This window comes from Pseudophryne corroboree, chromosome 6 (assembly GCF_028390025.1).
Source record: "Pseudophryne corroboree isolate aPseCor3 chromosome 6, aPseCor3.hap2, whole genome shotgun sequence".
Classification (NCBI taxonomy): domain Eukaryota; kingdom Metazoa; phylum Chordata; class Amphibia; order Anura; family Myobatrachidae; genus Pseudophryne; species Pseudophryne corroboree.
This window is the reverse complement of record NC_086449.1, coordinates 721,218,253-721,243,720: the sequence shown is the minus strand read 5'-3', so window position 1 is coordinate 721,243,720 and position 25,468 is coordinate 721,218,253. Positions and strand designations below refer to the sequence as shown.

The window sequence follows — 25,468 nt, the reverse complement described above, 5'->3', positions numbered from 1 at the left end:
CAACAAGCATAACTCCCAGTGCATGAAACCCCTGACATCCTGAGCATGAAAACCCCTGGCACCGTGCACAGAACCAAGAGCATGAAACCCCTGGCAACGAGCAGGTAATTTAAAAGTAATTAGAAGCCTTACTGTAGGACTCAATGTGTAATAAGCATTGCGGTGTGTGGCATAATGTATCACGGACATTGGGGTGTGTGTCATAATATATCACGGACATTGGGGTGTGTGTCATAATTTGTTACAGGCATTACGGTGTGTGGTATACTATATCACGGGCATTGTGGTATGTGGTATAATGTCTCAGGGGCATTGCAGTGTGTGGCATAATGTATAACAGGCATTGCAGTGTGTGGCATAGGGTATAACGGGCATTGCGGTATGTGTCACAGGCATTACGGTGTGTGGTATACTATATAACGGGCATTGTCGTATGTGGTATAATGTCTCAGGGTCATTGCAGTGTGTGGCATAATGTATCACGGACATTGCAGTGTGTGGCTAATGTATCACGGACATTGCGGTGTGTGTCATAATGTGTACACAGGCATTGTATGTGCTATAATGTCTCAGGGGCATTGCAGTGTGTAACAGAACGTATAACGGGCATTGTGAAGCGTGGCATAATGTGTCGGGGGCATTATGGTGTGTGGCATATTGTGTCATGGGCATTGTTGTGTGTGGCATAATGTATAAGGGCCATTGCAGTATGTGGCATAATGTATAATGGGCATTACTATAAGGAGGAAAAATTACAAATAATGTAAGGGGTATGAATCAGGATTATTATTTTTTTCTCTGGTGGCCAACGTCTGGGCGTGCAGGTTGCAAAACTGGAGTATAAGGTAGTCTTCTCCTGTAATGCCATGCCCCTTTATGCAAACTCACAGCCATTCCAGCAAGGCCACGCCCCTTTCCGCGGCACGCACGCCTTCAGCGCACGCAGATTCATTGCTTTCCCGGTGCCAATTATGGGGGGGGGGGGGGGGAGGCGCCAGAGAATGTTTTTGCTGGGGGGAGAAAAAATTCTAGTTACGCCCCTGGTAGCGTGGGTTAACGGAGACAAGACTGCCCATGTTTAATGCCGCATAACTGCACATAAATATGGCAGGTACTGTAAGCACAATTTTCCTTCTTTCTAAAAGCATTGCGAACCCCTTGAACATGTATTTTATGTAGATTTTACTTTTTCAATGTACTTTATGTTTTTGTTTTGTTTGTTTTTTTTTAAATGTATGTGGATCATACTTTTTCAAAGTTTTTATGTATTGCTGGCTTTTCAACATATATTATGTGGATCTGACTTTTTCAATACTTTTGTTATATGGAGCTGACCTTTTCAACATTAATATGGATCCTTATTTGCAAAATCAATGTGGCCTTCACTTTTTGCTGGTGTGTGCAGCACGCATGTAGGGGTGTTTCTGAGTACCCAGAACCCCCCCCCCCCTCTTCTCTGTACCAGAACTGCCTGCTGCAGTCAGTGATTTAAGCCCCACCCCCTGCAGTTTTTGGCCCTGCCCACGTCACATGGGGTGGGGATTAGTGATGCAAAGCACCCATTGCCTAGCCCCATCAGTGACTCGTACTGCAGACCCTCCAACATGACCCTCCCCACTAGGTACAAAATGCTCTGTTTCTGGACTTCCCCCTTAATTTATGATTTCCATCACCTGTGTTGAACTAGTTCAATGATAACAAAGCTGTTTCTTCACAGGTGATGGCAATAATAAATTAAGAGGGAAGTCCAGAAACAGAGCATTTTGTACCTGGTGGGGTGGGTCATGTTGGAGGGTATGGTACTAGCTGGTTTGCTGCTGCACCTGAGGCAAACTACTGGTAAGTATGGTGGGTGGGCATATGTGTGTGTGTGTTTCGGGAATGTAAAATGACAAGTTATGTGTATCTCATTTGTTTGAGATACACATTATATAGGGCCTAATTCAGAGTTGATCGAAGCAGCAAATTTGTTAGCAGTTGGGCAAAACCGTGTGCACTGCATGGGGGGGGGGGGGGGGGGCGGCAGAAATAACATGTGCAGAGAAAGTTAGATTTGGGTGGGGTGTGTTCAAACCGAAATCTAAATTGCAGTGTAAAAATAAAGCAGCCAGTATTTACCCTGCACAGGAACAAAATAACCCGCCCATATCTAACTCTCTCTGCATGTTATATCTGCCCCCCCCTGCAGTGCACATGGTTTTGCCCAACTGCTAACAAATTTGCTGCTGCGATCAACTCTGACTTACCTCAATAGATCTATATATATAGATAAGGGTTGGGTGTGGGATGCTGGCAGTCAGAAGACCGTAAGCGGCACCCTGACGCACAGAATCCGACACATGCTATGTAATACCCCTTTCACGCCGCACAAATAACCCGGTATCGACCCGGTATATTGCTGGGTCGAAGCGGGTCGCTGTGTGGTGTGAAAGAGTCAGTACCGAATTCTCAAGTCACCTGACATGGTAATTTAACCCGGGAATAAAGAAGGGTTATTCCCGGCTATTACTGGGTCAGGTGCAATGTGAACGGGTTTCCCGGGTCGATGCAATCCGGTACACGTTCACAGCATAGGGAGAGGCACCGCAGAGATGATGTCATCTCCTAGCGCTGCCTCTGCCCCCACCTCTGGTGACACTGTGGTCCCCGCCCCTGATGGCAACCCGGAGCCAGTTTTCAGGGTCCAATCCGGGTCGCATCCGGAAGCGAAATCCTGGTTTTTGACGACAGGATTATCTTCCGGTGCATGTGTAGGTGGGATCCGGACCACTTGTCCAACAGGTCCCATTGGGACACTCTGTCATGGAATCTGCCAAACTGTATGGCCTCGTAGGCCGCCACTATCTTCCCCAACAACCGAATGCACTGATGGATCGACACACTGGTTGGTTCCAGTATCTGTTTGACCATTCTCTGGATTTCCAGAGCCTTTTCCACTGGAAGAAATACTCTCTGAACTTCTGTGTCCAGTATCATCCCAAGAAAAGACAATCTCGTTGTCGGTTCCAACTGAGACTTTGGAAAATTTATGATCCACCCGTGTTGTTGGAGTATGGACAGGGAGAGTGTGATGTTCTGCAGCAACTGCTCCCTGGATCTCGCCTTTATCAGGAGATCGTCCAGATAAGGAATTATATTAACTCCTTTTTGACGAAGGAGAACCATCATCTCCGCCATCACCTTGGTGAATACCCTCGGCGCCGTGGAGAGACCGTAAGGCAACGTCTGGAACTGGAAATGGCAGTCCTGAACCGCGAATCTCAGATAAGCCTGGTGAGGAGGATAAATGGGAACATGCAGGTAAACATCCTTTATGTCTACAGACACCATGAAGTTCCCTTCCTCCAGACTGGAAATCACTGCCCTCAGTGATTCCATTTTGAACTTGAACCTTTTCAAGTAGAGATTCAGATCTTTTAGGTTTAAAATTGGTCTGACCGAGCCGTCCGGCTTCGGAACTACAAAGAGGCTTGAATAAAACCCCTCTCCTTGTTGTGACAAGGGTACCAGGACTATGACCTGATCCTGACATAACTTTTGAATTGTCGTTGTTACTGCCTCTCTTTCTGGAAGAGAAGCTGGCAAGGTCGATTTGAAAAATCGGCATGGGGGGACGTCTTGAAACTCCAGCTTGTACCCATGGGATACCATTTGTAAAACCCATGGGTCCAGGCCAGATTGAATCCAACCTTGACTGAACAGTTTCAGACGTGCCCCCACCCGAGCGGCCTCCCGCAAGGGATCCCAAGCGTCATGCTGTAGATTTGGCAGAAGAAGGGGTTGACTTCTGCTCCTGGGATCCTGGAGACGCTGCGGACTTCTTTCCTTTTTCCCTTCCCCTTCCTGCAAAGAAGGGGGAACCTTTGGCCTTTTTGTATTTGTTGGGCCGAAAGGACTGCATGTGAGAGTGATGTGTATTTTTTGCCGGTGCAGGGGCATAAGGTAAAAATGTTGACTTACCTGCGGTAGCAGCCGAGACTAACGCATCCAGCCCATCACCAAATAAGGCCTCCCCTTTATATGGGAGAGCCTCCATATTCTTTTTGTAATCTGCATCCGCGTTCCACTGGCGAATCCACAACGCCCGCCTAGCCGATACTGCCATGGTAGCAGCTGTTGAACCCAAGAGTCCAATATCCTTCATCGCTTCTAGCATGTATGCGGCAGCGTCTTTGATATTACCTAACTTTAGGAGTATCTCATCTTTATCAATCGTGTCAATTTCTGATGACAAGTTGTCTGACCATTTTTCAATAGCACGACTCACCCATGCGCAAGCAATTGTGGGCCTGAGCAGCGTACCATTGGCAACATAAATGGATTTTAATGTATTCTCCATTTTGCGGTCTGCCGGCTCCTTTAGCGAAGCCGTCCCAGGTGCAGGGAGAATCACCTTCTTTGTCAATCTAGACAGGGCACTGTCTAACACCAGAGGTGACTCCCATTTTTTTCTGTCCTCTGAAAGAAAGGGATAAGCCATCTGAATCCTTTTGGGAATGCGAAATTTATTTTCAGGATTCACCCACACCCCTTCAAAGAGAGTATTTAGCTCGTTGGAAGTAGGGAAAACAACCTTAGATTTCTTTTCTTTATAGAAATAGGCCTTCTCCTGAGGTACAGGGGGGGCTTCAGTAACTTCCAAAACTTCCCTTATAGCCACAATCATATATTGTATATTTTTCGCCAATTTATGATCTACTTCCCTGGAGTCACTATCGTCGACACAGGAATCAGAGTCCGTGTCGGTATCAGTATTTACCATATTTGCAAACAGTCTTTTATGTGACCCAGAGGGGTCGCCTGCGGATGGGAGAACAGAACCTTGAAAAATCACATCTTCCACAGATTTTCTCCAGCATTCTGCATGAGATTCAGACTTATCTAATCTCCTATTGATATGATGCATACTATCACGTATTTCTTTCACCCATGCAGGCTCTTGGTGTGCCGCCAGCGCCACCACATTACAACCCTGTGTCCCTAAAATGGCTTCCTCAGGGGAAGAACTTCCTGCCTCAGACATGTCACACTCGTGCTCACAAACACCACAGACACTATGGGACTTATAGGGGACAGACCCACAGTAAAATGTCAGAAGGACACAGTTAGGAGCAGCCAGTTCACAACCCCAGCGCCAGTACACAATGTCTGTGAACACAAAATGCCCACTGACACAAGCACTTTTTATAATGTAAATACACCCTGTAAAGCACCAAATTCACTGTGCCCCCCCTTGTTTTGCACCCTGATACCTGTATTCAGTAGTGGAGGTGGACCAGCGTTGTCTCTGCAGCTGAGAGAAAATGGCGCTGAGCAGTGTTCTGGCTGACTGAGGAGGAAGCTCAGCCCCTGCAATGGCGCATTTCCCCTCAGAGATTTTTCCCAATATTTATACTGGCGGGGGTAGGGCTGTGCCTTGGCATCTTATGCCCCGTGTTAGCCAGTTTACAAGGTTATTTGCTGCCCAGGGCACACCCCCCCCCCCCCCCCCCCCCGCACGCGCGCCCTGCAGTGTATGTTTGGACAGCAATGGCGCGCTGCTCTCCCGCCAGCCGCGCTGTACCTTTAGCCGTCACTATCTTGATTGAAGATTCATCTTCTAACACTCACCTGTCTTCTAACTTTTGTCTCTGTGAGGGGGGTGACGGCGCGCTGTGGGAGTGAGCATCTAGACACGGCTAGCGTTCAGTACCCTTCAGGAGCTAATGGTGTCCTGTCAGCCAGAAGCAGAGCCATGAAACTCTTTAGGAAGTTGGTTCCTACTTCTGCCCCCTCAGTCCCACGAAGCAGGGAGACTGTTGCCAGCAGTTCTCCCTGAAAATAAAAAACCTAACAAGTCTTTTCAGAGAGACTCAGTAGAGCTCCCCTGGAGTGCATCTGGTCTGCCTGGGCACATTTCTAAAACTGAGATCTAGAGGAGGGGCATAGAGGGAGGAGCCAGTTCACACCCTTTGAAAAGTCTTAAAGTGCCCATGGCTCCTGCGGAACCGTCTATACCCCATGGTCATGAAGTGGACCCCAGCATCCTCTAGGACGTATGAGAAAAATAAGATTTTACTCACCGGTAAATCTATTTCTCGTAGTCCGTAGTGGATGCTGGGACTCCGTAAGGACCATGGGGATTAGCGGCTCCGCAGGAGACTGGGCACAACTAAAGAAAGCTTTAGGACTACCTGGTGTGCACTGGCTCCTCCCACTAAGACCCTCCTCCAGACCTCAGTTAGGATACTGTGCCCGGAAGAGCTGACACAATAAGGAAGGATTTTGAATCCCGGGTAAGACTCATACCAGCCACACCAATCACACCGTATAACTCGTGATACTATACCCAGTTAACAGTATGATAACAACTGAGCCTCTCAACAGATGGCTCAACAATAACCCTTTAGTTAGGCAATAACTATATACAAGTATTGCAGACAATCCGCACTTGGGATGGGCGCCCAGCATCCACTACGGACTACGAGAAATAGATTTACCGGTGAGTAAAATCTTATTTTCTCTAACGTCCTAAGTGGATGCTGGGACTCCGTAAGGACCATGGGGATTATACCAAAGCTCCCAAACGGGCGGGAGAGTGCGGATGACTCTGCAGCACCGAATGAGCAAACTCTAGGTCCTCCTCAGCCAGGGTATCAAACTTGTAGACTCTTGCAAGAGTGTTTTAACCCGACCAAGTAACAGCTCGGCAAATTTGTAAAGCCGAGACCCCTCGGGCAGCCGCCCAAGAAGAGCCCACTTTCCTCGTGGAATGGGCTTTCACAGATTAAGGGTGCGGCATTCCAGCCGCAGAATGTGCAAGTTGAATCGTGCTACAGATCCAGCGAGCAATAGTCTGCTTAGAAGCAGGAGCACCCAGCTTGTTGGGTGCACACAGGATAAATAGCGAGTCAGTTTTCCCGACTCCAGCCGTCCTGGAAACATATACTTTTCAGGGCCCTGACTACGTCCAGAAAACTTGGAATCCTCCAAGTCCCAAGTAGCCGCAGGCACCACAATAGGTTGGTTCACATGAAAAACTGATACCACCTTAGGAAGGAATTGGGAACGAGTCCTCAATTCCGCCTTATCCATATAGAATACAGATAAGGGCATTTGTATGACAAAGCCGCCAATTCTGATACACGCCTGGCCGACGCCACGGCCCACAGCATGACCACTTTCCACGTGAGGTATTGTAGCTCCATGGATTTAAGTGGCTCAACTCAATGCGACTTCAGGAAATCCAACACTACGTTGAGATCCCACGGTGCCACTGGAGGCACAAACGGGGGTTGACTATGCAGCACTCCCTTAACAAAAGTCTGAACTTCAGGCAGTGAAGCCAGTTCTATTTTGGAAGAAAATCGATAGAGCCGAAATCTGGACCTTAATGGAACCCAATTTTAGGCCCATAGTCACCTCTGACTTGTAGGAAGTGCAGTAAACGACCTAGCTGAAATTCCTCCTTTGGGGCCTTACTGGCACGCAACATATTTCCGCCATATGCGGTGATAATGGTTTGCGTTCACTTCTTTCCTAGCTTTAAATAGCGTAGGGATAACTTCCTCCGGAATGCCCTTTTCCTTCAGGATCCGGCGTTCAACCGCCATGCCGTCAAACGCAGCCACGGTACGTCTTGGAACAGACAGGCCCCCTGCTGCAACAGGTCCTGTCTGAGCGGCAGAGGCCATAGGTCCTCTGAGATCATTTCTTGGAGTTCTGGGTACCAAGCTCTTCTTGGCCACCCGGAACAATGAGTATAGTTCTTACTCCTCTCCTTCTTATTATTCTCATTACCCTGGGTATGAGAGGCAGAGAAGGGAACACATACACCGACTGGTACACCCACGGTGTTACCAGAGCGTCTACAGCTATCGCCTGAGGGTCCCTTGACCTGGCGCAATATCTTTGTAGCTTTTTGTTGAGGCGGGACGCCATCCTGTCCACCTGTGGCCTTTCCCCACGGTGTACAATCATTTGGAAGACTTCTGGATGAAGTCCCCACTCTCTCGGGTGGAGGTCGTGTCTGCTGAGAAAGTTCTCAGTTGTCCACTCCGGGAATGAACACTGCTGACAGTGCTAACACATGATTTTCCGCCCATCGGAGAATCCTTGTGGCTTCTGCCATCGCCATCCTGCTTCTTGTGCCGCCCTGTCGGTTTACATGAGCGACCGCCGTGATGTTGTCTGACTGGATCAGCACCGGCTGGTGTTGAAGCAGGGGACTAGCCTGACTTAGGGCATTGTAAATGGCCCAAAGTTCCAGAACATTTATGTGTAGGGAAGTCTCCTGACTTTTCCATAGGCCTTGGAAGTTTCTTCCCTGTGTGACTGCCCCCCAGCCTTGAAGGCTGGCATCCGTGGTCACCAGGACCCAGTCCTGTATGCCGAATCTGCGGCCCCCTAGAAGATGTGCAGTCACCACCACAGCGACACCCTGGCCCTTGGAGACAGGGTTATCCGCTGATGCATCTGAGAATGCGACCCGGACCACTTGTCCAACAGATCCCACTGGAAGATCCTTGCATGGGACTTGGCGAATGGAAATTCTTCGTAAGAAGCTACCATCTTTCCCAAGGCTCGCGTGCATAGATGCACCGATACCTGTATTTGTATTAGGAGGTCTCCGTCTAGAGACGCCAACTCCTTGGACTTCTCCTCTGGGAGAAACCCTTTTTATCCTGTTCTGTGTCCAGAACCATACCCAGGAACAGTAGACGCGTCGTAGGAACCAGCTGTGACTTTGGAATATTCAGAATCCAGCCGTGCTGTTGTAGCACTTCCCGAGATAGTGCTACTCCGACGAACAACTGCTCCCTGGACCTCGCCTTTATAAGGAGATCGTCCAAGTATGGGATAAGTACTTCGGCCATTACCTTGGTAAATACCCTCGGTGCCGGGGACAGACCAACGGCAACGTCTGGAATTGGTAATGACAATCCTGTACCACAATTTTGAGGTACACCTGGTGACGAGGGTAAATAGGGACATGCAGGTAAGTATCCTTGATGTCCAGTGATACCCTGAAATTTTCCAGGCTTGCAATAATCGCCCTGAGCGATTCCATTTTGAACTTGAACCTTCGTATATAAGTGTTCAAGGATTTCAATTTTAGAATGGGTCTCACCGAACCGTCTGGTTTCGGTACCACAACATTTTGGAATAGTAACCCCGGCCTTGTTGAAAGAGGGGTACCTTGATTTCACCCTGCTGGAAGTACAGCTTGTGAATTGCCGCCAATACTACCTTTCTCCGAGGGCAGCAGGCAAGGCTGATGTGAGGCAACGGCGAGGGGGAGTCGTCTCGAACTCCAGCCTGTATCCCTGTGATACTACTTGCAGAACCTAGGGATCCACCTGTGGGCAAGCCCACTGATCCCTGCAGTTCCCGAGACGCGCCCCCACCGCACCTGTCTCCACCTGTGGAGCCCCAGCGTCATGCGGTGGACTCAGAGGAAGCGAGGGAAGATAGTTGATCCTGGAACTGGCTGACTGGTGCAGCTTTTTCCTTCTTCCCTTGTCTCTGTGCAGAAAGGAAGCGCCCTTGACCCGCTTGCTTTTCTGAAGCCGAAAGGACTGTACCTGAAAATACGGTGCTTTCTTTAGGCTTTTGTGAGGAAACCTGAGGTAAAAATTTTTCTTCCCAGCTGTTGCTGTGGATACGAGGTCCCAGAGACCATCCCCAAACAATTCCTCACCCTTATAAGGCAGAATCTCCATGTGCCTTTTAAATGCAGCATCACCTGTCCACTGCCGGGTTTCTACTACCCTTCTGGCAGAATGGACATTGCATTAATTCTGGATGCCAGCCGGCAAATATCCCTCTGTGCATCCTTTATATATAAGACAATGTCTTAAATATGCTCAATGTTAGCAAATATTATTATCCCTGTCTTAGCGTATTAATATTATCTGACAGGGTGTCAGACCACGCTGCAGCAGCACTATTTATGCTGAGGCAATTGCAGGTTTCAGTATATAACCTGAGTGTGTAAATACAGACTTCAGGATCGCCTCCTGCTTTTTATCAGCAGGTTCCTTCAAGGTGGCCGTATCCTAAGACGGCAGTGCCACCTTTTGACAAACGTGTGAGCGCCTTATCCACCCTAAGGGATATCTCCCAACGTGACCTATCCTCTGGCGGGAAAGGGTACGCCATCAGTATCTTTTTAGAAATAACCAGTTTCTTATCGGGGGAAACCACGCTTCTTTACACACTTCATTCATTCATCTGATGGGGGAACAAAACAGTGGCTGTTTTTTCTCCCCAAAAATAAAACCCCTTTTCTCTGACGTCCTAGTGGATGCTGGGGACTCCGTCAGGACCATGGGGAATAGCGGCTCCGCAGGAGACAGGGCACAAAATTTAAAAGTTTGACCACTAGGTGGTGTGTACTGGCTCCTCTCCCTATGACCCTCCTCCAAGCCTCAGTTAGGTTTTTGTGCCCGTCCGAGCAGGGTGCAATCTAGGTGGCTCTCATAAAGAGCTGCTTAGAGTAAAAGTTTTGATAGTTTTATTATTTTCAGTGAGTCCTGCTGGCAACAGGCTCACTGCAACGAGGGACCTAGGGGAGAAGAAGTGAACTCACCTGCGTGCAGGATGGATTTGCTTCTTAGGCTACTGGACACTAGCTCCAGAGGGACGATCACAGGTACAGCCTGGATGGGTCACCGGAGCCGCGCCGCCGACCCCCTTGCAGATGCCGAAGTAAGAAGAGGTCCAGAAACCGGCGGCTGAAGGCTTTTCAGTCTTCATGAGGTGGCGCACAGCACTGCAGCTGTGCGCCATTGCGCTCAGGCACACTTCACACCGGCGGTCACTGAGGGTGCAGGGCGCTGGGGGGGGCGCCCTGGGCAGCAATGTTAATACCTTTCTGGCTAAAAAGAATACATCACATATAGTCCATGAGGCTATATGGATGTATTTCACCCCTGCCAGGTCTCAGAAAAACCGGGAGAAGAGCCCGCCGGAATAGGGGGCGGGGCCTATCTCCTCAGCACACAGCGCCATTTTCCTACACAGCTCCGCTGCTAGGAAGGCTCCCAGGCTCTCCCCTGCACTGCACTACAGAAACAGGGTAAAAAACAGAGAGGGGGGGCATTTTTTGGCGATATTATATATATTTAAGCAGCTATAAGGAAACAACACTTATATAAGGTTGTTCCTATATAATTATAGCGCTTTGGTGTGTGCTGGCAAACTCTCCCTCTGTCTCCCCAAAGGGCTAGTGGGGTCCTGTCTTCTATCAGAGCATTCCCTGTGTGTCTGCTGTGTGTCGGTACGTGTGTGTCGACATGTATGAGGACGATGTTGGTGTGGAGGCGGAGCAATTGCCGGTAATGGTGATGTCACCCCCTAGGGAGTCGACACCGGAATGGATGGCTTTGTTTATGGAATTACGTGATAATGTCAGCACGCTGCAAAAGTCGGTTGACGACATGAGACGACCGGCAAACCAGTTAGTACCTGTACAGGCGTCTCAAACACCGTCAGGGGCTGTAAAACGCCCTTTGCCTCAGTCGGTCGACACAGACCCAGACACGGACACCGAATCTAGTGTCGACGGTGAAGAAACGAACGTATTTTCCAGTAGGGCCACACGTTATATGATCACGGCAATGAAGGAGGCTTTGCATATCTCTGATACTGCAAGTACCACAAAAAGGGGTATTATGTGGGGTCTGAAAAAACTACCTGTAGTTTTTCCTGAATCAGAGGAATTGAATGACGTGTGTGATGAAGCGTGGGTTACCCCTGATAAAAAAACTGCTAATTTCAAAGAAGTTATTGGCGTTATACCCTTTCCCGCCAGAGGTTAGGGCGCGCTGGGAAACACCCCCTAGGGTGGACAAGGCGCTCACACGTTTATCCAAACAAGTGGCGTTACCGTCTCCTGATACGGCCGCCCTCAAGGATCCAGCTGATAGGAGGCTGGAAAATACTCTAAAAAGTATATACATACATACTGGTGTTATACTGCGACCAGCAATCGCCTCAGCCTGGATGTGCAGTGCTGGGGTGGCTTGGTCGGATTCCCTGACTGAAAATATTGATACCCTGGATAGGGACAGTATTTTATTGACTATAGAGCAATTAAAGGATGCATTACTTTATATGCGAGATGCACAGAGGGATATCTGCACTCTTACATCAAGAGTAAGTGCGATGTCCATATCTGCCAGAAGAAGTCTATGGACACGACAGTGGTCAGGCGATGCGGATTCCAAACGGCATATGGAAGTATTGCCGTATAAAGGGGAGGAATTATTTGGGGTCGGTCTATCGGATTTGGTAGCCACGGCAACAGCCGGGAAGTCCACCTTTTTACCTCAAGTCCCCTCCCAGCAGAAAAAGACGCAGTCTTTTCAGCCGCAGTCCTTTCGTTCCTATAAGAACAAGCGAGCAAAAGGACATTCATATTTGCCCCGAGGCAAAGGAAAGGGTAAGAGACTGCAGCAAGCAGCCCCTTCCCAGGAGCAGAAGTCCTCCCCGGCTTCTGCAAAGGCCTCAGCATGACGCTGGGACCTTACAAGCGGACTCAGGGGCGGTGGGGGGTCGCCTCAAGAATTTCAGCGCACAGTGGGCTCACTCGCAGGTGGACCCCTGGATCCTGCAGGTAGTATCTCAGGGTTACAGGTTGGAATTCGAGAAGTCTCCCCCTCGCCGGTTCCTAAAATCTGCTTTGCCAACGTCTCCCTCAGACAGGGCGACGGTATTGGAAGCCATTCACAAGCTGTATTCTCAGCAGGTGATAATCAAGGTACCCCTTCTACAACAGGGAAAGGGGTATTACTCCACGCTATTTGTGGTACCGAAGCCGGACGGCTCGGTAAGACCTATTCTAAATCTGAAATCTCTGAACCTGTACATACAAAGATTCAAGTTCAAGATGGAGTCACTCAGAGCAGTGATAGCGAATCTGGAAGAAGGGGATTTTATGGTGTCCTTGGACATCAAGGATGCTTACCTTCATGTCCCAATTTGCCCTTCACACCAAGGGTACCTCAGGTTCGTGGTACAAAACTGTCATTATCAGTTTCAGACGCTGCCGTTTGGATTGTCCACGGCACCCAGGGTCTTTACCAAGGTAATGGCCGAAATAATGATCCTTCTTCGAAGAGAAGGCGTATTAATTATCCCTTACTTGGACGATCTCCTGATAAGGGCAAGATCCAGAGAACAGCTGGAGGTCGGAGTAGCACTAACTCAAGTAGTGCTCCAACAGCACGGGTGGATTCTGAATTTTCTAAAATCCCAACTGATCCCGACGACACGTCTGCTGTTCCTAGGGATGATTCTGGACACTGTTCAGAAAAAGGTATTTCTTCCGGAGGAGAAAGCCAGGGAGTTATCCGAACTCGTCAGGAACCTCCTAAAACCAGGGACAGTGTCTGTGCATCAATGCACAAGAGTCCTGGGAAAAATGGTGGCTTCTTACGAAGCGATTCCATTCGGCAGATTCCATGCACGAATTTTTCAGTGGGATCTGCTAGACAAATGGTCCGGATCGCATCTGCAGATGCATCAGCGGATAAAATTGTCGACAAGGACAAGGGTCTCTCTGCTATGGTGGTTGCAGAGTGCTCATCTGTTAGAGGGCCGCAGATTCGGCATACAGAACTGGGTCCTAGTGACCACGGATGCCAGCCTGAGTGGCTGGGGAGCGGTCACACAAGGAAGAAACTTCCAGGGCGTGTGGTCAAGCCTGGAAACGTCTCTTCACATAAATATACTGGAACTAAGAGCAATCTACAATGCTCTAAGCCTGGCAAAACCTCTGCTTCAGGGTCAGCCGGTGTTGATCCAGTCGGACAACATCACGGCAGTCGCCCACGTAAACAGACAGGGCGGCACAAGAAGCAGGAGGGCAATGGCAGAAGCTGCAAGGATTCTTCGCTGGGCGGAAAATCATGTGATAGCACTGTCAGCATTGTTCACCACATGATTGTAGTCCATTGGGAAAGACCAATGGTGGACATGATGGCGTCCCGCCTCAACAAAAAACTGGACAGGTATTGCGCCAGGTCAAGAGACCCTCAGGCAATAGCTGTGGACGCTCTGGTAACACCATGGGTGTACCAGTCAGTGTATGTGTTCCCTCCTCTGCCTCTCATACCCAAGGTACTGAGAATTATACGGCAAAGGGGAATAAGAACGATACTAGTGGCTCCGAACTGGCCAAGAAGGACTTGGTACCCGGAACTTCAGGAGATGCTCACGGAAGATCCGTGGCCTCTACCTCTAAGAAGGGATCTGCTTCAGCAGAGACCGTGTCTATTCCAAGACTTACGGCGGCTGCGTTTGACGGCATGGCGGTTGAACGCCGGATCCTAAGGGAAAAAGGCATTCCGGAAGAGGTCATCCCTACCCTGGTCAAAGCCAGGAAGGAGGTGACTGCACAACATTATCACCGCATTTGGAGAAAATATGTTGCATGGTGTGAGGCCAGGAAGGCCCCGACAGAGGAATTTCAACTGGGTCGATTCCTACATTTCCTGCAAACAGGATTATCTATGGGCCTCAAATTAGGGTCCATTAAGGTTCAAATTTCGGCCCTGTCGATTTTCTTCCAGAAAGAATTGGCTTCAGTTCCTGAAGTCCAGATTTTTGTAAAAGGAGTACTACATATACAGCCCCCGGTTGTGCCCCCAGTGGCACCGTGGGATCTCAATGTAGTTTTGGATTTTCTCAAATCCCATTGGTTTGAGCCACTCAAATCGGTAGATTTGAAATATCTTACATGGAAAGTAACCATGCTACTGGCCCTGGCTTCAGCCAGGAGAGTGTCGGAATTGGCGGCTTTATCGTATAAAAGCCCATATCTGATTTTCCATTCGGACAGGGCAGAATTGAGGACGCGTCCTCATTTTGTGCCTAAGGTGGTATCAGCGTTTCACCTGAACCAGCCTATTGTGGTGCCTGCGGCTACTAGCGATTTGGAGGATTCCAAGTTGCTGGACGTTGTCAGAGCATTGAAAATATATATTTCAATGACGGCTGGAGTCAGAAAATCTGACTCGCTGTTTATACTGTATGCACCCAACAAGCTGGGTGCTCCTGCTTCTAAGCAGACGATTGCTCGTTGGATTTGTAGCACAATTCAACTGGCACATTCTGTGGCAGGCCTGCCACAACCTAAATCTGTCAATGCCCACTCCACAAGGAAGGTGGGCTCATCTTGGGCGGCTGCCCGAGGGGTCTCGGCATTACAACTCTGCCGAGCAGCTACGTGGTCAGGGGAGAACACGTTTGTAAAATTCTACAAATTTGATACCCTGGCTAAGGAGGACCTGGAGTTCTCTCATTCGGTGCTGCAGAGTCATCCGCACTCTCCCGCCCGTTTGGGAGCTTTGGTATAATCCCCATGGTCCTGACGGAGTCCCCAGCATCCACTAGGACGTCAGAGAAAATAAGAATTTACTCACCGGTAATTCTATTTCTCGTAGTCCGTAGTGGATGCTGGGCGCCCCTCCCAAGTGCGGATTGTCCGCAATACTTGTACATAGTTATTGTTACAAAAAAATCGGGTTGTTTATTGTTGTGAGCCATCTTTTCAGAGGCTCCTACGTTATCATACTGTTAACTGGGTTCAGATCACAAGTTGTACGGTGTGATTGGTGTGGCTGGTATGAGTCTTACCCGGGATTCAAAATCCTTCCTTATTGTGTACGCTCGTCCGGGCACAGTATCCTAACTGAGGCTTGGAGGAGGGTCATAGGGGGAGGAGCCAGTACACACCACCTAGTGGTCAAACTTTTAAATTTTGTGCCCTGTCTCCTGCGGAGCCGCTATTCCCCATGGTCCTGACGGAGTCCCCAGCATCCACTACGGACTACGAGAAATAGAATTACCGGTGAGTAAATTCTTATTTTATGTGGTACTTGGGTTTATGTCAGAAAATGCGTAACACATTTTTCATTGCCGAGATCATGTAACGGATGTTCCTAGTGGATTGTGTATATGTCTCAACCTCGTCGACACTGGAGTCAGACTCCGTGTCGACATCTGTGTCTGCCATCTGAGGTAACGGGCGTTGTTTTGAACCCCTGATGGCCTTTGAGACGCCTGGGCAGACGCGGGCTGAGAAGCCGGCTGTCCCACAGCTGTTACGTCATCCAGCCTTTTATGTAAGGAGTTGACACTGTCGGTTAATACCTTCCACCTATCCATCCACTCTGGTGTCGGCCCCACAGGGGGCGACATCCCATTTATCGGCCTCTGCTCCGCCTCCACGTAACCTTCCTCATCCAACATGTCGACACAGCCGTACCGACACACCGCACACACACAGGGAATGCTCTGACTGAGGACAGAACCCCACAAAGTCCTTTGGGGAGACCGAGAGAGAGTATGCCAGCACACACCAGAGCGCTATATAATGCAGGGATTAACACTATAACTGAGTGATTTTTCCCCAAATAGCTGCTTGTATACATATATTGCGCCTAAATTTAGTGCCCCCCCTCTCTTTTTAACCCTTTGAGCCTGAAAACTACAGGGGAGAGCCTGGGGAGCTGTCTTCCAGCTGCACTGTGAAGAGAAAATGGCGCCAGTGTGCTGAGGGAGAAGCCCCGCCCCCTTTTCGGCAGACTTTCTCCCGCTTTTTCTGTGATACTGGCAGGGGTAATTTTACATCTATATAGCCTCTGGGACTATATATGATGTATATTTTGCCAGCCAAGGTGTTATTTATTGCCCTCAGGGCGCCCCCCCCCAGCACCCTGCACCCATCAGTGACCGAAGTGTGAGGTGTACATGAGGAGCAATGGCGCACAGCTGCAGTGCTGTGCGCTACCTTGGTGAAGACCGAAGTCTTCTGCCGCCGATTTTCCGGACCTTCTTCGTGCTTCTGGCTCTGTAAGGGGGACGGCGGCGCGGCTCCGGGAACGAACACCAAGGTCGGGTCCTGCGGTCGATCCCTCTGGAGCTAATGGTGTCCAGTAGCCTAAGAAGCCCAAACTACCACCTGTTAGGTAGGTTCGCTTCTTCTCCCCTTAGTCCCTCGCTGCAGTGAGTCTGTTGCCAGCAGATCTCACTGAAAATAAAAAACCTAAATATACTTTCTTTCTAGGTGCTCAGGAGAGCCCCTAGTGTGCATCCAGCTCAGCCGGGCACAGAAATCTAACTGAGGTCTGGAGGAGGGTCTTAGTGGGAGGAGCCAGTGCACACCAGGTAGTCCTAAAGCTTTCTTTAGTTGTGCCCAGTCTCCTGCGGAGCCGCTAATCCCCATGGTCCTTACGGAGTCCCAGCATCCACTTAGGACGTTAGAGAAATAGGATTTTAATTATCTACCGATAAATCCTTTTCTCGTAGTCTGTAGAGGATGCTGGGCGCCCGCCCAGCGCTTCGTTCTCCTGCATTGTTACTTAGTTCTCCTGCATTGTTACTTAGTTAAGTACTGCATTGTTACTTGGTTAAGTACTGTTGTTAGCCATTGCTGAATCGTTTCAAGTTGGTTAGCTTGGCTTTCCTTTTGTTATGTGTGAGCTGGTGTGAATCCCACCACTATCTGTGTATTTCCTTCTCTCAAAGTATGTCCAGCTCCACGGGCACAGTTTCTAGACTGAGTCTGGTAGGAGGGGCATAGAGGGAGGAGCCAGCCCACACTATTAAACTCTTAATGTGTCCATGGCTCCCAAGGGACCCGTCTATACCCTATGGTACTAAATGGAACCCCAGCATCCTCTACGGACTACGAGAAAAGGATTTACCGGTAGGTAATTAAAATCCTCTTTTCAGCTCAGATAAGCCTTACTAGTGGATGGGGGCCTTTAGACAGCAGATATCAGTGGTCCTTCCATTTCCAACAGCAGCTGCAGCCCCATAGTTATCTATGGGGTATGCCATACTGTTAGATTTACCATGCTCCAGAATGTGAAGCATTCCCAGGCTTGCCCAGCAGCTAATGGCATCTGAACACGGCGTTAGCCCATTGTAGCCTATGATCTCTGGATCGTAAAAATGTCCCGTAGAGCGTTCCCTTGAAATCCCTCACCGGCAATGGCCGCCGCACATGCGCAGGAGTCCCGCTACCACTCCGGACACATCGCAGGGATGGTTCATTCATACATCCTGCCCGGTGTAATAACATACTCATACTTGCCTACCTGACCCTCTCCGTGAGGGAGAAAATGCTCTGTTCCTGGACTTTCCTGGTAATGTATGATTGCCATCACCTGTGGTGAGCTAGTTAATTGATAAGAAAGGTGTTTCACCACAGGTGATGGCAATCATACATTACCAGAAAAGTCCAGGAACAGAGCATTTTCTCCCTCATGAAGAGGGCCAGGTAGGCAAGTATGAACATACTGCAATACTGGGCTATAATATCACGTATTGGTAAATGAGCCTCTAATTAGCACAATCATGTGCATCCAATGAGATTCTGGCTGTGACAAGCTGACTGCTGTGGGAACCTCCCCCTCCCTGTGACGCACGGAGCCACCCTCCTGTTACTATGAAGCGGCTCAGATACTAGTTACCTGCACGTGACGTCACAACAAGGTGGAGCACGCCTGTTGCCTGCGTGGAGCATGAACTGGCACCGGTTGAACGACCTCAGAAACGCGCGCGCGAACGAAGCGGCTGCCGCGAGCGCTCTGACCGGGCGCGCGCACGCAGCCAGGGCATACTCGCTTCAAACCCCCTAGTGCGCAGGCGCACTCTGGTTGGCAACCTGCCGCATGGTTCCACTGCGCATGTGCGAAGCGGTTGGCCGCTGACCTGGAGGTGGCCAGCGCGCATGGGCACGGTGACGCGGTCGGTAGAGAGCACTGTGTAGCGGTTGCGCAGAGTGACAGCGGCCGGTTCCCTGTGAGCGAGCTTGGGACAGAGCGGTAGAGAGGAGAGCGAGTCCTCAGGGCCGGAGGAACGGATCGGGAGCGAAGATGCTCAACATGTGGAAAGTCCGGGAGCTGGTGGACAAGGCGTAAGTCATGCCAGTGTTAGAGCGGGCTCCTGGGCACTGCCAGCGGCTGCACCGCTCCGGCTCCAGCCTGGGCCTGGCAGGTGTCATTCACAGGCAGCCAGGGTCTCGTCCCTTGTGTTACCTACCGCTCTGTAATGTCCTATCTTGCCCATTAGTACACCTGACCCTCTCCTGTAGGCCTGTGAGTGTGTGTATAGAGAGAGAGAGAGAGAGATCTCTCTCTCTCTCTCTGCTGTGTATACAGGTATATATTAGTGTTTTGAAAATCATTAATCCTATGTTCTCTTTTTATCTTATGTTTATTGTTTCAAATTTGCTTTTTACCAGCTACCTGTAAAAGATGAGCTGGGTTTCATTAGACATAATCAGGCAAAGGGGCATACATGTAATATATGCCATAGTAGGCCACGGTCAATTCCTTGTATCTAATATATTAACAGTTTCCACATACCATGATTCATGGGATTTGTCAGTATCGTCCAGTGACCTGTTTAAATCATGGGTATGGCTAATATAGGTTCTTCCGGGTGGTATTCATGTGACCGCCGGTCAGCTGACCGACAGTCACATGACCTTCCTCCACGAGCCCGACGGCTCACTATCCCGATGGTCGGCATGCCGACCAACAGGGATGATTTCCACTCGTGGGTGTCCCCGAGTGGAAATACAGTCACGAGTGGACCGACAGTCACATGACCTCCTCCACGAGCCCGACGGCTCACTATCCCGATGGTCGGCATGCCGACCAACAGGGACTATTTCCACTCGTGGGTGTCCACGACACCCATAGAGTGGGAATAGAACCCGTGGCGACCGCAGGTCGCCACCGAGCCCGCAAGGGGCTTGCTGCACTCGCCCCTCCCTGCCGGGATCCCGACGTCGGTAAGCTGACCGCCGGTCAGTAGTACTACACCCGTTCTTCCACTACAGGTTTTCTGGATACATTTCCCTTCGTCACAAGTCTTGTCGCTTTAGTCACTTATTTCCCTTTGCCCAGGCAAATACGCTTAATCACCATGGAATGTGCTTCATTAATCCCTGAGAAGGTGAAGTACTTTTGAAATAGGAAAACAAGTGTTAATATGAAGCCTTTTTTTAGCCTAATTGTTTCGGATTTTTTTTTTCATGTAAATCGCTGTTTCTTTACTCCAGCAGCAATTTATCTCTCTCTCCTATGTAACATTAACATAAACCCCCTCTCTTTATCATTGAGGGGGACATGTACTAAGTAGTGATAAAAGTGGAGAAGTGAGCCAGTGGAGAAATTTCCCATTTCAACCAATCAGCTACTCCGTACAATTGCTTAGTATGCAAATTAGAAATGTTACATCAATGCTGATTGGTTGCCATGGGCAACTTTCCCCCTGAATCCTGTTTGTATTCATTTATATTACCATGTCTCTCCTATAGAAGTGATAAGTGTAAGGTGTTAACGCACCAGCCAATCAGCTCCAATATGTAAATGAACAGTTAGGAGCCGATTGGCTGGTGCGTTATCACTTCTCCAAGCTTAATACGTCTTCCCCCTTGTTTTGCAGGTTAGTAGAGGAAAGCATTTTATTCAGTTATAGATGGGATTGTATTGCTGCTGTGCAACAATTAGAGAGAAAAGGCAAGGGACCAATGTGACTGAGCCGCACCATAGATCCTGCCACGCAGCGTTGTGCAAATTCACACTGCCATGATTGTGAGAAGAGTGCGAAACCTAAGTCTGTATGTAGCTGCAGTGTGAAAAAAACACTAATATGTGAAAGTATGAAACTCGCTATATGTGGTGTTGCATCTAAGGCTGGGTACACACTTGGCGATGTGCACCTGATATATTGTCCGATAAGGCGGATCAGGCGATATATCGTTCACGTCCGGTGTGTATTCGTACACCTGTCCAGTGTGTATTAACTATATTGTTAATGATGCGCACTTCCACGGGTAGCAACAATGTACAATATCTTTAGTTTTTATCTTGAAATCTGCAGCAGAGCCGATGGTGGATATCGCTGGCGATGACATGCTGCAGAATGCATACATCCATCCCCCCCTTCCCCCCATCAGACCCAGCATCGGCAAGTGTTCATGCACTTGCTGCATCCCAGTTGCCGTCGGCGCCGATGTTGGTCTGGGTACACATTGCTAAGTGTATATCCAGCATAAGAGAGCATATGGCGTGTGTGACTTTAGATGGGACTTGCTAACATCTCAGACATATATGTAACTATTTTAGCTTGCAAGAAGAGAAGGCATCTGAAATTGTTTTGTACACAAAACTTTTCGTGAACTATAAATCCTCTTATACTGGTTTACATAAAACCATACTTTTCACTTACTAAACAGATTACATGTAAGTCAGGTACAGATAATGGAGAAAACATGTAAACATCATATAGAGGTAGCTGGGAAATGGTGGCATTTTGCCAATACTAAACTAACCACTTTTTTTATTTCACTCTTAAGAGTTGCATAGGAACATTAGTAATGTTACGTGTTTTACCGCAAACTGTGCAGCAAAACATTGCAGGGAAATGAATATGGCCCATATAGTCGCTTATACCCCTTTTCCGTTGACAAGAAAATCCCAGGTTATTGCATATGATCACAAGATTTCTGTCAGTGGAAACGGCTCAACCTGGGTCCGGTGACCCAGGAATCCAAACCGGCTAACTTGCAGGGTTGGTCCTGGGAAGGACCCAGGTCCCGGTGCAGTGTAAATGGTTATGATGCAACACATTTACTGCATAGGAAGAGCCGGCACTGCACACGTGACCAGTGACATCACTGACCCGGCAATAAGCAGGTCCTGCTGCCATTCTGAAAGGTATCTTAAACAAGTCGCATTCGGGTTGGAGCCGGCTACAAAATCCCGTGTGTGACCAGGCATTTTGATGTAAAAGTGGTATTAGTAGGTCACTGTACCAAACTCCCTGCCTGTATGGGTAGTCACTGTCTTTGCCTGAAATCTTGCAGGATACGTGCTACACCAGTCTTCCACAAAGAGGTACTGAACTAACACTTGATTCATGGTGGTTGAAAACCATGTCTCAGACCGTGTTCCAAGGTATCCCATACATCCTTGATTTAGTTCAGATCTGGGGACCAAGAAGGTTGTGATGTACTGTATGGCTAATGTAAACCATTGGGTGTCAAAACATTTTATGTAGTCATCCAAGATTACACCCCTGTATCAGGAAAGAAATGCTTCATTATAATAAGATTTTACTTACCGATAAATCTATTTCTCGTAGTCCGTAGTGGATGCTGGGGACTCCGTCAGGACCATGGGGATATAGCGGCTCCGCAGGAGACAGGGCACAATAATAAAAGCTTTAGGATCAGGTGGTGTGCACTGGCTCCTCCCCCCATGACCCTCCTCCAAGCCTCAGTTAGGATACTGTGCCCGGACGAGCGTGCATAATAAGGAAGGATATTGAATCCCGGGTAAGACTCATACCAGCCACACCAATCACACCGTACAACCTGTGATCTGAACCCAGTTAACAGTATGATAACAACGAAGGAGCCTCTGAAAAGATGGCTCACAACAAGAATAACCCGATTTTTGTAACAATAACTATGTACAAGTATTGCAGACAATCCGCACTTGGGATGGGCGCCCAGCATCCACTACGGACTACGAGAAATAGATTTATCGGTAAGTAAAATCTTATTTTCTCTGACGTCCTAGTGGATGCTGGGGACTCCGTCAGGACCATGGGGATTATACCAAAGCTCCCAAACGGGCGGGAGAGTGCGGATGACCCTGCAGCACCGAATGAGAGAACTCCATGTCCTCCTCAGCCAGGGTATCAAATTTGTAGAATTTAGCAAACGTGTTTTCCCCTGACCAAGTAACTGCTCGGCAAAGTTGTAAAGCCGAGACCCCTCGGGCAGTCGCCCAAGATGAGCCCCCTTCCTTTTGGAATGGGCTTTTACCGATTTTGGCTGTGGCAGGCCTGCCACAGAATGTGTAAACTGAATAGTATTACAAATCCAGCGAGCAATCGTCTGCTTAGAAGCAGGAGCACCCATCTTGTTGGGTGCATACAGGCTAAACAGCGAGTCAGATTTTCTGACTCCAGCCTTCCTGGAAATATATTTTTCAGGGCCCTGACAACGTCAAGTAACTTGGAGTCCTCCAAGTCCCTAGTACCCGCAGGTACCACAATAGGTTGGTTCATGTGAAAAACAGAAAACACCTTAAGGAGAAATTAAGGACGAGTCCTCAATTCTGCCCTGTCAGAATGAAAAATTAAGTAAGGGCTTTATATATGATAAAGCCGCCAATTCTGACACACGCCTGGCTGAAGCCAGGGCTAATAGCATCGTCACCTTCCATGTGAGATATTTTAAGTCCACAGTGGTGAGTGGTTCAAACCAATGTGACTTTAGGAAACTCAAAACAACATTGAGATCCCAAGGTGCCACTGGGGCACAAAAATGAGGCTGTATATGCAGTACCCCTTTTACAAACATCTGAACGTCAGGCACTAAAGCCAGTTCTTTCTGGAAGAAATTCGACAGGGCCGAAATTTGAACCTTAATGGACCCTAATTTTAGGCCCATAGACAGTCCTGTTTTCAGGAAATGTAGGAAACGACCCAGTTGGAATTCCTCTGTAGGGGCCTTCTTGGCCTCACACCACGCAACATATCTTCACCAAATGCGGTGAAAATGTTTTGCGGTTACATCCTTCCTGTCTTCGACCAGGGTAGGGATGACTTCATCTGGAATGCCCTTTCAGGATCCGGCGTTCAACCGCCATGCCGTCAAACGCGGCCGCGGTAAGTCTTGGAACAGACAAGGCCCCTGCTGGAGCAGGTCCTTTCTTAAAGGTAGAGGCCACGGGTCTTCCGTGAACATCTCTTGAAGTTTCGGGTACCAAGTCCTTCTTGGCCAATCCGGAACCACGAGTATCATTCTTACTCATCTCCCTCTTATGATTCTCAGTACTTTTTGTATGAGAGGCATAGGAGGGAACACATACTCTGACTGGTACATCCACAGTGTTACCAGAGCGTCCACCGCTATTGCCTGAGGGTCCCTTGACCTGGCGCAATATCTAGTTTTTTGTTCAGGCGGGACGCCATCATGTCCACCTTTGGTTTTTCACAACGGTTTACAATCATGTGGAAGACTTCCCGATGAAGTCCCCACTCTCCCGGGTGGATGTCATGCCTGCTGAGGAAGTCTGCTTCCCAGTTTTCCACTCCCGGAATGAACACTGCTGAGAGTGTTATCACATGATTTTTCGCCCAGCGAAGAATCCTTGCAGTTTCTGCCATTTCCCTCCTGCTTCTTGTGCCGCCCTGTCTGTTTACGTGGGCGACTGCCGTGATGTTGTCCCACTGGATCAATACCGGCTGACCTTGAAGCAGAGGTCTTGCTAAGCTTAGAGCATTGTAAATTGCCCTTAGCTCCAGTATATTTATGTGGAGAGAAGTCTCCAGACTCGATCACACTCTCTGGAAATTTTTTCCTTGTGTGACTGCTCCCCAGCCACTCAGGCTGGCATCCGTGGTCACCAGGACCCAGTCCTGAATGCCGAATCTGCGGCCCTTTCATAGATGAGCACTCTGCAGCCACCGCAGAAGAAACACCCTTGTCCTTGGAGACAGGGTTATCCGCTGATGCATCTGAAGATGCGATCCGGACCATTTTTCCAGCAGATCCCACGTAAAGGTTCTTGCGTGAAATCTACCGAATGGGATCGCTTTGTAAGAAACCACCATTTTTCACAGGATCCTTGTGCAATGATGCACTGATACTTTTCCTGGTTTTAGGAGGTTCCTGACTAGCTCGGATAACTCCCTGGCTTTCTTCTCCGGGAGAAAACATCCTTTTCTGGACTGTGTCCAGAATCATCCCAAGGAACAGTAGACGTGTCGTCGGAAAAAACTGCGATTTTGGAATATTTAGAATCCACTCGTGTTGTCGTAGAACTACTTAAGATAGTGCTACTCCGACCTCCAACTGTTCTCTGGACCTTGCCCTTATCAGGAAAGCGTCCATATTTCTTTTAAGAAGAATCATCATTTCGGCCATTACCTTGGTAAAGACCCGGGGTGCCGTGGACAATCCAAACGGCAGCGTCTGAACTGATAGTGACAGTTCTGTACCACGAACCTGAGGTACCCTTGGTGAGAAGGGCAAATTTGGACATGTAGGTAAGCGTCCCTGATATCCAGTGACACCATATCGTCCCCTTCTTCCTGGTTCGCTATCACTGCTCTGAGTGACTCCATCTTGATTTGAACGCTTGTATGTAAGTGTTCAAATATTTCAGATCTCACCTAGCCGTCTGGCTTCAGTACCACAATATAGTGTGGAATAATAACCCTTCCCTTGTTGTAGAAGGGGTACTTTGATTATCACCTGCTGGGAATACAGCCTGTGAATTGTTCCCAATACTGCCTCCCTGTCGGAGGGAGACGTTGGTAAAGCAGACTTCAGGAACTTGTGAGGGGGAGACGTCTCGAATTTCCAATGTACACCTGGGATACTACGTGTAGGATCCAGGAGTCCACTTGTGAGTGAGCCCACTGCGTGCTGAAACTCTTGAGATGA

The 25,468-nt window shown here is 48.9% G+C and overlaps 1 protein-coding gene across 5 annotated transcripts in view; it reads left to right on the top strand.

The window, feature by feature from the left end:
• The first annotated feature begins 18,639 nt into the window (after positions 1–18,639).
• The window catches only part of CLINT1 (clathrin interactor 1), a 209,729-nt gene continuing 202,900 nt past the window's right edge, over positions 18,640–25,468 (top strand). For 2 of the 5 annotated variants that reach the window (XM_063928401.1, XM_063928397.1), the window contains exon 1: positions 18,641–18,910. In XM_063928401.1, coding sequence (XP_063784471.1) covers positions 18,870–18,910 — 41 coding nt within the window. In that variant the 5' untranslated portion in view covers positions 18,641–18,869. Of the gene's footprint in view, positions 18,911–20,448; positions 20,624–25,468 lie in introns of those variants that run through there. The other 3 variants (XM_063928398.1, XM_063928400.1, XM_063928399.1) reach the window with 3 other exon arrangements.